Below are 17,436 nucleotides of genomic sequence, written 5' to 3'. Positions count from 1 at the left end.
GCTAATTTTTTATATTATTTTTAAAGAGTGAGCTAAGAATCTCTTGAAATGCTCTTATTCCTTTGAGTAGATAGACAAATCGAATCACAAAGTAAAGAGACAAAATAAAGATGAGAATCTTTATGACTTTAACATCACTCGTCTGAGTAATCTAATCTATGTGTATTGATAAAAAAAAAAGTTGTGGCTGGAAAACCAAACAGTTCTCAGTATTTTTTCAAACATTACATATACCATATGTCAATGAATAAGTTACTCTAAAATCTCAATGTGTTAGAGAATGGCACTTTCCATGATCTTATATTATTCTAACACTCCCCCTCTTTGGACATAAATTTGCCAAAGTCCTCTGCCGGTCTGAATTTTGATACCATGTCAAGGAATCATTTACTCTAAAACCATCATAGAAGGTTCTTATATTATTCTAACACTATTATAATTAGTAGTAAAAAAATTTAATTAATATTCCAATCAAAATGCATTATTGTATCACATTATTTATCATGTCCTTAAGGAAATTTTTAGTAAACTATTTTTGTGCTCTCTAACATTATCCGCAACAAAAATACATGAACCATGCAGGAATCTATACAGTACTGGTTCCTCTTCTCTGCCAATTAAGTTTATATAAAAATTGTTATTCTTGAAGGAGGAGAATGGTTGGGGTACAGGTTGGTTGAATAATTTACCATTAGTTTTCACTTATTCATCTGGAAGAATAGATAAACACGAGGTCTGTGTACTCTGGGGCACCACTCTTACTCACGCGACTCCAACCGAGATTCCAGATACTGCCAATGTGGATTTGTGTGATACCGCCGTATGAGTTTTGTATGCTCTCTATATAATTGTCCACTTTTAAAAAGATTACTCATATTAAAAACTTTAAGTTGTTAAAAAAGTTATACTGTATAAGTTATCATATTTATTGCATTAACTACACCATTGTTTATGATAAAGAGTTAATCTTGAAAATAGAAATTAGTGATATAATAATTGTGTGGTGTAAAATTCATCTTAAAAATATAAAGTTAACTTTCTAATTTGAATAGTGACATTAAAAGTGTAACAATTATTTTGAAACAAAACTTTTTTTAAAAATTTGACAATTATTTTGAAACAGAGGAGTTTCATAATGTTATAATATTTGCATTCATCTGCATGCATATTTGGTTGTATATGAATGGAAGCACTCAAGAAACAGGTTTATTAATCTTGTTGTTATTTTCTAAATATAGTGTAAAAACTGGATGTGCATTGGGAACGCAATGTCTGCTTCTTGAAAGGGTCAATTTTATATGCTTTGGAGTTTTAATGGCCAGGGTCACTCTCTAACTATCCTCCAACTCCATCTTCCCCAATCTTCTACTAGTAATTACTACTTCACAAGAATGCAAATCCAATTTGGTGGATGAAGAGCATGTCAGTGTTATTATCAAAATATACCATAAATTTACAACCAACTATAAATTTGTGATTGTATTAGTAAGATGTGTGTGTGCAGACATGCAAATGGAAAATGAAAGCACGTGATAAATTTCGACACTTATCACGTCACATCATTTTATAATTATTTTGATAACTATTTTGATATAAATTTTGAATTACTTAGAATTACTATTATCTTCAGTACTACGGCTACCTGTGCATTGTTTTACCTATCTGAATTCTGAACTAGGCAGTGGAGCTATCTTAATTCTTACTTCGAAGTTGTATATATATGTACTATCTGTGCATCAGTTTTTTCTATGTATACTATCAATGATAATTTAAAATATAGATATAGATATTTTCTCTACTAATCTGCTGCGAAGTTAGACATACGTACAGAAAGTTTTGGCTTTATACGATGTTGAGAATCTATTGGTGTATATAAATAAGAGTTAAATATTCTTGTCCATCTAATGATCAACTCACACAAGTACTAAAACAATCTGATAGAGACTAATGATAACGGAAAGCATAGTATGGACTTTATCTCAAACATACCATTAATTCAGCAAAATTATCCGTTTTTCGGAATTGTTATTAGCACATGTAATGTTCCGTGGATGTTAGGCAGAGGCAAGTGATTGTTGCGACATCTATTATATCACTAAAAGTGCAAAAAAATTCTTCAATATGATATAGTAGTGCTAACAATCGGTTGACGATGACCATTCACATGTTTTTTATTAGTCAAAATATTCAAGACTCCAAGCAAGAAAAGCAAGTCAGCTTCTTGACCAAATATTGATTTTACAGTCAATAAAACATATATACTAGTCATAAATCACTACGAAAAAATAATCAAAACATAGATATTTTACATCACAACACGGATTAAAAGTTGAAAAACATAGATAGATTTATATTACAACAGTGGGGTAATAATTCGAAAACAGGACATAAAGAGTTGCAGACTGACATGGAAATTCATAAGCACACATAGTTCACACAAGGTACACAGTAATTTAAATTTAGACGAATTTCGAGTGGACTTATAATAGTCTTGACTCAAAGACTGACATCAACGAAAGAGCTCCCTCAAAACTCTTCTAGGCAGAAGTTTTGTGGAGTTTCTGCAGATCGATGACGATAACACTATGTTATCTTGGCTGCCTCGCTTCATTGCTATCCTTTTAAGATTTAGTGCAGCTACAGCAGCCCGACTCTTAGGCTCATTCTCATTGCCGGGGGTTACACTAGACTTCTTCTTTGATCCTTCCTGTGATTGTCGCTGCAAACAAAATCTAACAACTTTGCATGCATCTTCATTTGACATTACGTCCCATAAACCATCACTAGCTACTATTATGAACTCATCAAGGCCGCTTCTCGCTTTCACTGTAACTTCTGCTTGAGCTACTACATATGGTTTCAAGTGCTCGTCCCCTAAATCAGGATTCAATATGATTTAAACATATATTTGTTAATAACAACAATGTAATGCAATTTCATAAATACGCTTATAAGTAATGCTGTATTCCCTAACTAATTAATTAAGTCGGGATATTAAGGTAACCATCACAAATTTTAATTACCTTTGATAATTTGTTGATTCAATAAAAATGACTAATCGGTTAAATTTTAACTTATTCTATCCTATGTTCTTATGAAAGATGACTTTTTTATATATCATTGTATTTGAAATCATAGGATTATCACTTAAGTACCAATAGATCTTGAAGTTGAAAGAACTCCTTGAACTCTTTTCCCGTTCCAGTTGACAACCACTCCATCAGAGACTTCGATCCTCTTCAACTCATCCGGTCGATCAGGCTAATCATAATTTAAAAGATTGAATTAGGCAATTTAACAAAAAGAAAATTTAAAATAAATGTAACTCAAAATGTAAATTCAACATTATAATATAATAGGTTGCTCAGTTGATGATGGCTAAAATTCTTACGAACTAGTCAGATAAAAATGTCTGTGCATATGATCACACTGGGATAAACCGTGCACTCCAAGGATGCAATGCAACAATGTTTACAGGAGGTGTTCAAAACACAAATTTAACAAACACGAACCTTATTCTCTACAAATATATGTAACTGTTTACATCCACATATGTTTATGAAGTATAAAATATTGTTAAAGAAAATTTTTCTTTAGAAAAAATTTATGAACACACACCATGTTATGTTTACATAGTATTTATGGTACTCAGTACTCTGGTATGAAGATAATTAGTTACTAACCTTGGACTCTAAATTTACTAACATACCTTATGATCAAAAGACAATGGCACAACAGTGGATGAACGTGACAAAACACCTCTGGAATCTCCACAGTTAGCAACCACCAAAACCTCCTCCCCAACCACAACAACAATCGCAGTTGATCCTGTTGAACCCTCAACTCCTTCAGCAAGCACATGTTCATCCATCCTAAAAAACTTGTGACCATTTCCTTTTCCCAGTCTATAATTTTCCCTGCCCTGTTTTTCAACCTCATTTTTAACCAACAGGTGTAAGTGGTCGCGACGAGCCCGAGCTACTTCTGAGCCACCATGACCATCATACACACCAAAATAGTCATAATTATTTGATTCCCACATTAAAAACCCCAAGTCTACTGTCAAAGCATCCTCCATATATTTCCTTCTTCCCTTCACCGAGATACTACCATGTGAATCATAGTTCACAACTTTACCATTACCGTTTATTTGTTTATCTGTATCTGCTACATTATTTGTATTCTCAGACTTATTTTGGCAGAGCAGGTGTGTTTGTGTATTCATCTTCTAAATTAACTAGAAACCAAATCTTGGTTTCTCATCATTTCTAGATATAATTAGACTTATTTCAATGAAATTATGAGAAATAACTCAATCAATAGTACTATTGATGCATCAGAATAGTACTAACCAACTCTGATAACCGGGAAGGGGTTAAAATGAAGAGGAAGAGAAGAGAGCTGGGAAGGGGTTAAAATGAAGAGAAAGAGACGAGAGCTAGTAGAGAATACGTGGACACCTAAGATATAGGCACGTCTAAAGTGATGATTACTAGTTTTAGAGTTTTTAATAATTGAAATTAAATACAGATAAATGTGATGTAATGTGATTCCTAACCATCCCAATAAATTTAGTTTTGATTAAAAAGAATTGTGTAGGTTTTATTCTAATACTATTTTGTATTAACTTATAATCACATGCTAAAATCTAAGGTTAACTTTAAATAAATTACTAATAAAGATAAGTGGTATTTTTATCTTTTTTATTTGAATTTAATTAGAAAAAACATGTAAAAAATCCAAATCTTTACTTTCTTAGTGACTAAAATCATAGAAATGTGTGTTATTATAAGTTTAATTAACACATATAATTCTTTATATTTATAATCACAAACATGATAACATAATAAAAGTAATAATCTTAGATGATAAAAATGTATTAACTATTCTCTACAGTTCTAAATTATCATATATTTAAAATATTTATAAATTGAAATTGATATACAAATTATTGAAACAATTGGACATAAGAAATGAGCCATCAATTTTAACAATTATTTGGACTTCTTGGTCTACTTTTTGTACATTAAAACAGTGAGCAATAATTATGGTACATTGTTATTATTAACAATCTAAATCAATATTAGTTTTAAATTAAAAATGGTGTAAGTCTCATTCTAATGCTACTTTGTATTAACTTTATAATCATATGTGAAACCTAAAATTAACTTTAAATAAATTATTAGAAAAGATAAGTGATATTTTTATCTTTATTACTTAAATTTAATTATACAAAAAGAATCCAAATTTTACTTTCTTGGTGACTAAAATCATAGAAAGATGTGTTCTTATAAGTTTAATTAACACATATAATTCTTTACATTTATAATCTCAAACATGATAAGATAATAAATGAAATAATCTCAGATGATAAAAATACATTAACAATTCTATATAGTCCTAAGTTATTATATTTTTTTAGAATGAAGTATCATATATTTGAAATATGTATAAATTGAAATTAATATACAAAATATTGAAAATATTGGACATAAGAAATGAACCATCAATTTTAAAACTTTTTGGATTTTTTGTCTATTTTCAATCCATTAAAACTGAGCATAATTATGGTACATTGTTATTATTTTTGCAACTTACAAAGACATTACAAATTGTAAAAAAGTAGAACACTATAGATTGAATAACGGTGCTATATAATGATTAAAATAAATAATATTGTTAAATATAAACAATAATTGTACAAATACTTTTTTAGGGCAATTACACCAATACTAATGATGTTAAAATGAACTGCATGGGAAAAGAATTTATTTATTTATTGGCATTTTTAAAAAATATTGCTCATCAAAATCCCTCCAATTCATTATCTAATCTAATAAAAAGGATTATTTTTATAACATTCACATGTTAAAAGATGGGTGTTAAAAAGAATAAACTGCATAAGAAAAATACTATGACAAAGATAAATAAAAGCTATCAATTATTTAAGTTAAGTTGATGTTATCTCAAAAAATTTAATTTCTTAACACATGCATATATAATTTACTTTTGCCATCTTTTATACAGTCCACTGAAAAAAAACATTAATTTTAAACTTAAGTTTGTCCAATTATTTTTACAAATTTAGTCCACAAAATAACATGCCCAGTCCATAGGATAAACAATAAACATTATTGTTTTTAACATCAACAGAACCTGCCGTAGCTGGTGGTGGAACTGGTGGTGGAACTGAGGACTAGAGGAGACCTACCGGTGAGATGTTGCATTATTGTAAAAAGACATTCAAGTACCGTTCCTTGTTCAAATCCTCGATCTCTTCTCGTAAAAAGGAGTGAAAGCACTACCTCAGAAGGAGCTCTTTGGTCAAAACAGACTCTATTCTTATAGCAGGCAAACTAAATAGGAACTCAAAATTAAAAAACAATGTGGTGCTACTACAGGCTTCTTGCAAAAAATTTGACTTCAAATGGTAAACATCAACATGAAAATACAAAACATAGCTGCCAAGTCAGAAAGTATATGTGTGCTCAAGTGCATAAGTCATGTTTTGATTAAGACGTCCCTCGCCTCGTTTGTAAGTCCAATTGAAGAGTAGACATTTGATTTGAAAAGTGGACCATCACGAGCAAGCAGTATTCAACCCTACTGCCAAAATAAATATTTGAGATTGTAGAGTTGCTTACCAGGAGTGGGGTTATATTCTTGGTTCCAAGATATAATTTGGTGATTTAAAATTGATCTGGATCAAAAGCGCTAGGTCGAACTCTCTTACCTTGTTTAGTTACCATGCCACCGACTTTAAGGAATTGGGTGCGGTGATCAATCAGAGGTATGTCCTCTTCAGCACTTCGATGAATTTCAGGTAGAGCTGGCTGATATAATGGGTGGACAAGAACCAATACAGAAGACAATAACTTCGATTTTTAAGCTGAAGAGAAGCTATGACCACCGCATACGGAAGAGACCGTCTCGGGATCCGAGCCAGGCTTCCCCCCAGTCAGATTGGTTGTCATCTATATATCCATCCCTTGCACAGATATCTGCCAGGCAGTGTCATATAAAATACCCCTGAAATTAACTTATTGACGTGCAAGTGTGTGTATGTGCATGTCATCTCTTTCTTTTTTGATTGTATCAGGGAGGCATCAAAGACCATTTACAAGGTGTAGGCTTAGAGCATCTATACTATACCTTCTTTCTGCCAGCAAACAACTGAGGGGGTAGAACTCATTAACTTCTCCTCCAATAGTAGTTCTCCCGACCTAATACTCCAAAGCCGCAATTTGTTGTCTTCCCCGCCTATTTTGATTTATATTTGAATAAGCTTGGACTCGTTTTTGTTAACTAAAGATGTATGCGAAGAAAATGGTAATATGCTTAAATGCTTAAAACTGTAACCTGACATGACAAATTTCTCTGATGGGTCAACTCCGAGCTGAATGTGAGTATGAGAATTCACATTTCCCTCGTAACACTGTACAGCCCCTCTCTGAGCCATTCTATGATCATAAAGTTTGATCTGGGAATAGGTAAACATGTTATGACTGCCCCAGTCAGGTAAAAACAAACATTTGCAAGCATGGAGATTAAACATGAGAGCAATCCTGGACTCAAGGAGTTACTCTTAAGGGAAATTCAATTAGAATATCATCAGCCTATTGATCGTTAAAGCTTTAGTTCAAACGGTTATAGGTGCTGGAATATAGCATAGTCAGCAATTTCCCAACAGTTTGCCTCCTTGGTCAACCATTACTAAATTTACTCTTCTTCCTTTTCTTTCTTTTCCTTTTTTTGATGGGGGGAGGCATTAGGCAATCAGTCTTTAGCTTGTTTACATGGCATTTTCATTGGAACGGCCATTTTATAAGGAAGCATGATGCTTCCATGTGCGAGTTTCCTCAAATGAATCAGAAAATGGGTCCGAACTCCCACTACCACATTTATGTGATCTACTAAAGCTAGCATTTTTTTTCTTTCGAAAAGCTCAGACTTGCACGTGTTTAAAATGGAAAATTATGTTATGAAGATCTTATTAATTCTGAATACTGTTGTAAGTCTGAGCCAACCAATCGTAAAATTTTATCCAACTTATTGGAGGCTTGGAGCTGATAAAAATAAGAATAATTACTAGCTAAGCTATCTACTCCTATTCTTATCATCTTCAGTGAACAAACTTTCTATTTGCTTATTGATCTGCAAGTTCAATAGTTAAGCCCTAGATTTCCTCAAAAGCTTCAGGAAGATCTACTGAACTGGGCCCTAGGATGCTTTTGAAGACTTTATGTTTAAATGAAAAGTTAGGGTTCAATTTGGTGAATGCACTAAATTAGAGGTGGGCTAAGAAAAAGATAGAACATATACATAAAGAATATCTTTATAAATTAAGGAAATATTAGAACTTACAGATCCATCCATGGAGCTCGCCAAGAAGTACTGCTCATACAACTTAAGAGATGCCAAACTACATTTAAAAAAACATGGATCATTAGAATGTTGGGGGCTGCTGCCTAACCTGCACATCATGAGGCTCTTCGTCATCACCATCATCCTCCTCACAAACAACAGGGGATGCATATCTACTCCCAAAGGTATCATGCGACATGAATGGCTGAAAACCCCTCTCTAGTATCCGAAAGGAAGAACCACTACCATATGTCCCGCCCCAGAAACCCTCACATGTCTGAGAATGCTGAAAAGTGGAGGGATGAGTACCATGAAACCCCTGAGAAGTCTGTCCAAACCCCTGATAGGTATGCTCCATATGAGAACTAGTAGATCCACGCCCCTGAGAAGTATGCTCCATAGGAGATCCAGTAAACCCATGCCCCTGAGAAGTCTGTCCAAATACCTGATAGGTATGATGCGAAGTAGATCCAGTAGATGCATGCCCATGCCCCTGCATAGTGTGCTCCCAAGGAGATCCAGTAAAACCATGCCCTGTTGACCCATCGCTAGCCATGGCCTGACCCCACGGTACATATCCATCTAAGGGAACTGGCCTAGGGTGAGGAAAAGCTGCACTAGAACTCTTACCTCTAGTACGAGGTCTTCTACGTCCAGTAGGCACCATTGGAGGTGGATGTGGGCGTCTCTCCTGTAGGACATGAAAACCTATGTCATCCAGTGTGACCTCCATGCCCTGTAGTGCACTATCAACAATAGGATCATCAGCTGCCACCTCAGAACTCTGTATCTCATGGTAAGCATTGGACAAACCCTCAGCCTGTATCATAACGAATACAATACTTTAAGAAGGGCATCATATGACGGGAATTTCTAATATACAACTATGAAAGTAAAAAGTCGAGACTTACAGCTACGGGAAGAAGCCCCTGCGACCCCAAAAACCCTTCTTCAGAGGCCCAGACAATGGGATTTATCATGTATCGGCGAGTAAATCTGTCATACCATGTGCGATATCCATCAACGGACATGGGTCTTCTGCTAGGCATGTATGTCGGTGCAGCAATGATGCCCTCATGTCGGTGCTCCCAGAGCTCAATAAAAGTCTCCATACTCAAGTGCCACCTATTGATACTGCCATGGAAAGTATGATGACCAATGTGTGGGGATGCAGTAGGGATGCGCTGCAGAAAACCAAATTACCGAGTGACGCGATCAGTATAACACCACTCCACAACATGCATGTATATCAATGGAAATATACGACGGGCTCGTTTCCTTCCTGATACTGCAATGATGAAGTATCTATTTTACAAGACTGTAAGAATTCTGAACAAACATCAAAATATTATTGAGGACAGCATGCAAAGGGGGGAAGATTTGTGTTCACGTTCATCAGCTATGCTTTCTAAGATAGAAACCAAGGCTTCCGCACACATAGTCACAACGTATAGTCGTATGCAAGCGATGTTCAGTGTACGTATGCATCAGTACATGTTCAAAGGTGGGGTAAAGGGAGGCAATACACAAGTTGTTAAGCTAAAAGAGCGTATTTGCACGTGCGGGAAATGGGCAACAGATCATATGCCGTGCTCTCATGCAGTTGCAGGATGTATGAAAAATAGCATTAAGTGGAAGCATCTCATTGAACCTTCTCACTACAACGGAGAACAACAAAAATTTTATATGCCATTAATATATCCACTACAACCAGCTGAATATTGGAACTACCAATTACCCCTCAAATGGCAAATGTATGGTAAGTTGGTAGCCGATGAGTCCCTCAAAAAGAAGAAGAAAAAATGCGGTAAAAAGGGGAAATCCGTGAGAATAAGAACGGAGATGGATGCTTCACATTCGGCCAACAAATGCAGCGCTTGCCATCAAGAAGGTCACACAAAACGGAGTAAAAAATGTCCATTGCGCCCAGCTACATAAATATGATAATGTAATTTTCACTATGATTTAAATTTCAATTTCACGTGAATTCATAAGGTGGATCCACACAAAATTACATTACAAAAGTCCGCAATGATGTAAATTATTTTTAGACACCCTCACAAAAACATAACATCAAAACAACTTACTAACATCTATAAAAATTCAGTATCCATCATGGATCCTGGACTTATCAACCTTTATAAAACTAAACTCGACTTGACAACTTTTAAAAAGTATAGTCGACTTGTCAAATGATTTCGCGAAGTTACAGTAAAACATGCCATGTGCGAATCTTCTGACAAATATGATAAGTTAAAATAAGTATTATTTGTACTTAAAGGAACTGCACATTTCATAAATTCACAAGAGTAGTCACATGCAAATATTTCAAATGATTTGACAACTCAGGTTCTGTTCTCAAATCAATGACACAAATGAATACTTTCATCTTCAAAATTATTGCCCCAATGACATCAAATATTTTCACATTCTTAACTGCACAATTTCATATAACAATTTAACAATGTAAAAAATTTTACCTATAAATATCTGAAAAATTATAACTCATCAACTACATTTCCCCCTTTCTAGTAATACATTTTCTAAATTTTTGGAGTCCTACACTCGGGTCATGGACAAGGGTAAGGGACACGCAACTTCTGATATTGGTAATAATGGGGAAGTTAATTGGTATAAATGGACCGAATCTCAGGCAGCTACTGAAGCAAAATGAGCAGAACTCTGTCTTATAAAATAATTTGTTAGAAGAATGCAAGGTATACGGGCCGCACAAGGGTTTGTCGTCCGTGACAATGGACAGTTTGTTGGCTATGGGAAAATGCACTTGAAGTTTATGAGATCCTCCATCGAGTATGAAGAAAACATAAACAAGAGTTTCAACGCTTGACACATTTCAAAGGAGGAACATGACTATGAGTTAAAGCAAATGTGCAAACACAAGCACTTCATGGAGGACGAGCTTGAGATGAGAAAAAGGGAGTACGAGGATGCAATCGCAAGCTGTAGGGCTAAAAGGATACGTGAAGAGGACCAGCAGTGGGATATAAAATATGCGAAATATATTGTCAAACTTGGGGATTTTTCTCAAGGTCACGATGATGCTGGTATGGCTACAACTATCTGTCATAGCACAAAGGGCCCCAACCCCTGGCCATCGCGTCATACACGAGCGAGTACGTACGCCTCAACCCACGGACATGGGGAGGGAGGTCATATGCATACATCCCCTCAGATACAAGAAGATGAAGATGTAGATGATGAGATTGCTAACAAAAATGAGGACACAGAGTTTGATCAATACGTAGTTAATCTTGCGGATGACTAAAACATTTGAGAGTTTCTTTCATTTTCCCATTTTCAGTTGCAATATATTTTTCTCATTCTATGTTTACTTATTTGATGTTCCCTAGAATTATACTTTGTTCCACATTCAAAGAAAAATGCACTCATCGTCACATTTATTTGTCTACAATATTACAGAAACTTTTGTACTAATTGTGATAATGTTATTAAGCTACCCTTTAGGAAATCTGATAGAGTATTCAGATTTGCAAGTCTTCTTAAACTACCGTGTATTAATTGTGATAATACTTATACATCCATGAAAATGCCTTTCGGAAACACAATCGTTTGAATTACATATGTATGTCTCATCAACCAATTTGTAGGAAATTCATATATTCATATTTTTTCAATTATATTATAAATTACTCATTTCATCCAAATATTTTTCTTATGCTTTCGTACCATTTTCGGGTGGTTAAAAACCTTGTATTCAAAAAAAAATTCTTAGTTTCAATTTTTTTTGTCAAAGTAGGGTACAAATATTACTATATAAAGTTGCAAATTTTAAATTTGGGAGTAAATAACTATATTTACAAAAAATATAAAAAACACTCTTCATTATAATAGTTCACATTTCCTTCTAAGGAAGCATGTTCGAGTATATATAAATATAGCTTCTTTAATTTTTTTTCCCTAATTTTTTTTATCAAAAAATTAAAATTATAAGACTATGTTATGCTTACTAATGCTCCCAAAAACCTTGTTAGAATGTTATTAACAAACCAATCGACCAACAGGGAAAGCGCAAAAAAGGAAAAAAATATATATATAGACTACGCCACTTCAAGTGGCATAATTTGATCCTATGCCACTTGAATTGGCGTAGTGGCCTATTTTTGTAAGATTATGTTCAGCTGGGCTTTTTACAAATCTTCAGTTCAAGTTGCCTAGAAATCAAACGGAGCCAAAAAAACTAGCGTTAATTTAATTGAGAAGTGTGATATTGAGTGTGTGTCTGTACATACCGAAAGCTCTGCAACTCATGACACCCCAACCAGGTTATAGTAAGAGCAAGTTTAATGGATCTCTTTATCCATTATTTGAGTTTAAGTGATAATAGCGACAGATGAGTAAGTTGCACCTCATGTTTCCAACAGGTTTAATTGGCTTAAGTCGAAATATAAAGAGTATGTTAAAAAGTGAAATCCAATAAATTTCTAGTAATTCTTTAATTTTAAAAATATATTCTCTCCTTTATTGCAAGTCTAACAGATTCTTAACCCCCTATTTATAAATATTATAAATAATTAGCTATTAGAAAGAAAGATAAAATATGTTCATCCCCAACATAATTCTTAAATCAACCCTTTATTTATTATTTTATAATTATAAATATATTAAAGTTCTAAAAAAATAAAAAAATTGGGAGAGAAAAAGGAAATGCAAAGATTATTTTATTATAAAATATAAATTAAGAGTGAGTTGTGACTTTTAAAAAAAAAGGAAGAGGGCTCTTAGCGTTTTAAAAAATCACTAAAATTTCAGTTGAAATTACATTTTCATTTTTTTTCTTTATATTTTGACTTAAGAGCTTAAATAGAGAATTTATGCTCCAAAAGTCACCTCCTTTTTCTTGATAAAATATTAATTTTCGTTCCACACCCAAAATTTGAATATCCTAAGATGGAAAAAAATATCTAGTTTCAAGATGCTAGACAAATATGCTCGTCAATCTAACTACCGGAATGCTCGAAGGAAATTTGCTTTAGTAGTGGTGTACCTGTAAGTGAGAAAAATAATTTTTTTTGGTTGAGTACTGCTACCAAACATGGAAAAAAAATCTTATTTTTCACGTATAATTGTCAAAATACATTTTGTTTAAATTGTTTGCGCACATGCAAAATCAGTTTTTTAAAGTTTTATAAGAAATACGTATTTACTATTTAAAGTAACCCGAATACAAATATTGAAAAAATAAAAAAAAATACTCCCCCCGTCCCTCCCAAATGTTTACATTTGAGTGGGACGCGGAGTTTAAGAAAAATGATAAAATAGTGGAGTAAAGTTAAAAAAGTGAGTAAAGTAGTGGGAACGATTAATATTATATGTATAAAGTGGTTATAGTGGAGAGAAGTAGTGGATGTAGTTATTTTAAAAATTATAAAAAACCTTACCATTTTTGGAAAGTTTTGAAATGTAAACAATTGGAAGGGACATCCAAAAAAGGAAAGTGTAAACAAATGGGAGGGACAGAAGGAGTATGAATTTGCATTTTACTAGGGACATTTGTCCGTGGTAGCCTTTAGCAGATTGTGTTTGGAAGAGTTTTTTTAGAGCATCTCCAACAAATCTTTAAAATGGGCTTTTAAGTTTAAAAATATGAAGTGATGCTAAAATTTGAGGTGTAAAAGATTTGGAGGAGCTTAAGAGCATTTCTCTCTCCTCAATTCTAAGAGATAAGAATCTCTTCTATATATAATAGCACAACAAGGGGATAATTTTTTGAGATTAAAAAGTCTCATTGAAAATATTAAACTACCTATGTTTTTAATATTTATATAAAAGTTGTGTTTTGTGAGAATCGAACTCGGTACTTCATTCTTCTATACAACCTCATACAATCACACCATATTGTCACATGTGCTTTTTATCATACACATAATATGTAAGTGTGCTAAAGGAATATTTTATTTAACCTTAAAGATAGCTACTTGAATTCAGCAAAAAAAATGATAGTTACTTAAATATTTGTACAATTAATTTTAAAGAACTGAATTTCAGATATAAAGTTAGGCATAATACATAAATGGGTTATTATTTTATTTATTATTATTATTTAGTTTGAAAATATATCTCATATATTTTTAACATTTTTTTATTATAAAAAGTAATTAAAATGTATATATATATATAATATTTATAGAAAATATTGAAAATAGAATCGTTTATATATAAATAATCTAGATTGGTATTAAATATTTAGATAAGTTCGAATTATAATAAGTCAATGAATTTTAGTTTATTTTGAATTTGAAATCAGAATTTGGCTCATTGTTCAAAAAATACTCGAAATTTGACTATATGACTAGCCGAAAAACATTGTCACATTCTACGTTTAGTAATTTAAATTACAAGTTCGACGAGAATATCTTACCAATAATGTGAAATTTTTTGATATCTTATATTAATATAAATTAATGTGTTTGAGGTATTTATGGGATCAAGTCAATTGATTATTTGTATTAAAATTAGTAACTTTACTGATAGCGCAATGGTGTTTTGGGACTTGTCCCGATTTTAAAAATATTAGAAATTTGGTATGAAATCTCATGAGATTTGTTAAAACTATGATGATATATTAAATCGATTTATTTTTTATTTTTCACTTTAAAAAAACTAGCATTTTAAAAAGAATTCTTTTAGATAAACAATATTTATTGATCAAGATAATATTGTACAAATATTTTGAATTATTTTAATATTTTAAATTATTTTAATATTTTGAATTATTCAAATAAAAGTTATATCTATACAATATTGTAGCATTTGATTTAATACATATTATACTATTTAAAAAATATATATTGTTCAATAATTTGAAGGAATTAACCAGTTCTAATTTAGCAGCTCTTTCCAAAAGTCGTGAATGCAAATAAAAAACATCCCCTAGATAAGCTTCGCGACCTGGCGGTCTCTCTAGGGACAAAGACAAACAACTAATATTTATAAAACTTTATCGAATTGAAAAATATTTAATTTTAGGAAAACAGTATACAATATTATCAAATTATTATATGAAGAAATATTAGAGTTGTAATGAAAGAAACTAAAAATAGTTTAAATAACAATATAATTACAATTTTTCCTTCAAATTCTTGAAAAAATCATGAACATTAATAATAAGTCTTACAATATATAATTTATTTTTATGTTACATGATTGATACTCGGTCGCGTAAAAAACAGATATGGATTGTTTGTCAGTGATAATGTGAATACCATATATAAATTATTACAATTTATTTATTACATAATTTTAATTTTTGAATAATTATAAATACATGTTATTTAAGTAATCAATTGTCTCACTAGATATTAATAATGATTATACATGTACATAAATCAGATATTTAGCATATAAATAATTGAAATCATCGTAATTTTCTAAGAAATGTAACATACGATAATTCACATGCTAATATAGACACATATAACTTAATCTTATTTTGTTAAGAGTAGTGTAAAAAACTAACATGTTTTCAAACATACATACATTAAATTTCAAAAACTAACATTTTTCATTAAAATCGACTTTTATATTAACAGTAGTGTTGTAAATTTTATATTAGTTTATATTATGATTGCAAGTAATTCTGAATTCAGTTATTCATTTTTTATCTTTTTAAATTGAGTAAGTTAACTGTAAGTATGTATAGAACTCAGTAATAATATAGACCAATTATATAGTTTATTTAAATGAAATTCAAAATTTTTGGTCAACTCTGTATTCAACATATGTTAGTTTTTAACTTTTTCTTTGTAAACATACCAACGATATTCTACGTATTAAGTTTATTTGTTTCATTTTAAACGTACACCGACTACCATGTTTATATTCATTCATTAAATACAATTATACAACACAAACAAGAATACATATATATTTCTTAATAAACTATATTGGAAACGTTGTGTAATTTAATAATGTATTGTATGAAAATGATACACAGATGAATACGTTAGCCATTATACAACATTTACAAATAAGAATATAACTAAAAGCATTATAATTGCATGCATAAAAAAACTCTAGAAAATGACGGGTTATTATGCTAGTTAGAAAGTAAAGAGACAAAATAGAGATGAGAATCTTCATGACTTTAACATCAATTGTCTAAGTAATCTAATCTATGTGTATTGATAAAAAAAAAGTTGTGGTTGGAAAACCAAATAATTCTCAATATTTTTTCAAACATTACATATCCCATTATAACTGGTAGTAAAAAAAATTAATTAATAATCCAATCAAAATGTGTTACTTTTTTTATCGTAGATAACCCGCGGCCGCTATCCTTCGGGTGCGTACTAGGTAAACCCTACGGGCTTACACAATAACATGCAAACCACGTGAACCAATCATAAATTCTTCTCACCCTGGAATTCGAACCTGTGACGAGAATCTCCTCTTTAATCAATTGAGCGACCTTGCGGGGATCAAAATGCATTATTGTATCATATTAATTATCATGTCCTTATGAAAAAATTTAGTGAACTATTTTTGAGCTCTCTAACATTATCCGCAACAAAAATTCATGCACTATACAGGAATCTATAATCTATACAGTACTGGTTTCTCTTCTCTGCCAATTGAGTTATATAAAAATTGTTATTCTTGAAGGAGGAGAATAGTTGGGGTACAGGTTGGTTGAATTATTTACCACTAGTTTTCACTTGTTGACCTGAAAGAATAGATAAACACGAGGTCTGTGTACTCTGGGCACCACTCTTACTCAAGCGACTCAAACCGAGATTCCAGAATCCAAATACTGCCAATGTGGATTTGTGTGATACGCCGTATGAGTTTAATATGCTCCCTCCGTTTCAATATAATTGTCCACTTTTAAAAAAATTACTGATATTAAAAAAACTTTAACATTGTTAAAAAAGTTATATTAGTTATCATATTTATTGCATTAACTACATTAACTATATCATTGTTTAGAATAATGGCCCTTAATATCACAATTTTGAGGTGAATGGCCCAAATATTCACAAGTAGAAAAAGCTGGCCTTAAGTATCACGGAGTAACGCAATAAATAAATTCGT

At 31.9% G+C, this 17,436-nt stretch overlaps 2 protein-coding genes across 3 annotated transcripts; both read right to left on the bottom strand.

Annotated features, from left to right (window-relative positions):
• Positions 1-2,370: 2,370 nt before the first annotated feature.
• Positions 2,371-4,364, bottom strand: LOC141687084 (protein phosphatase 2C 51-like). Its single transcript, XM_074492241.1, has 3 exons — positions 3,710-4,364; positions 3,156-3,261; positions 2,371-2,874 (listed from the first exon to the last, which is right to left on the bottom strand). Exons 1-3 carry the CDS (start codon positions 4,223-4,225, stop codon positions 2,510-2,512), a joined length of 987 nt encoding a protein of 328 aa, XP_074348342.1. The 5' UTR covers positions 4,226-4,364; the 3' UTR covers positions 2,371-2,509.
• Positions 4,365-6,021: 1,657 nt separating this feature from the next.
• On the bottom strand, positions 6,022-8,418 carry LOC141684575 (uncharacterized). 2 transcript variants are annotated; one of them, XM_074489616.1, is made up of 5 exons: positions 8,365-8,418; positions 7,360-7,480; positions 7,153-7,260; positions 6,734-7,001; positions 6,022-6,603 (listed from the first exon to the last, which is right to left on the bottom strand). In XM_074489616.1, exons 1-4 carry the CDS (start codon positions 8,374-8,376, stop codon positions 6,901-6,903), a joined length of 342 nt encoding a protein of 113 aa, XP_074345717.1. In that variant the 5' UTR covers positions 8,377-8,418; the 3' UTR covers positions 6,022-6,603; positions 6,734-6,900. The 2 variants fall into 2 exon arrangements, with proteins under 2 accessions (XP_074345717.1, XP_074345716.1); XM_074489615.1 differs by having other exon boundaries at positions 6,026-6,606.
• Between the last annotated feature and the right edge of the window lie 9,018 nt (positions 8,419-17,436).

This window comes from Apium graveolens, chromosome 9 (assembly GCF_009905375.1).
Source record: "Apium graveolens cultivar Ventura chromosome 9, ASM990537v1, whole genome shotgun sequence".
NCBI classification, from domain to species: Eukaryota; Viridiplantae; Streptophyta; class Magnoliopsida; order Apiales; family Apiaceae; genus Apium; species Apium graveolens.
Note: the sequence above shows the minus strand (reverse complement) of the source record. Positions and strands in the feature narration are given on the sequence as shown.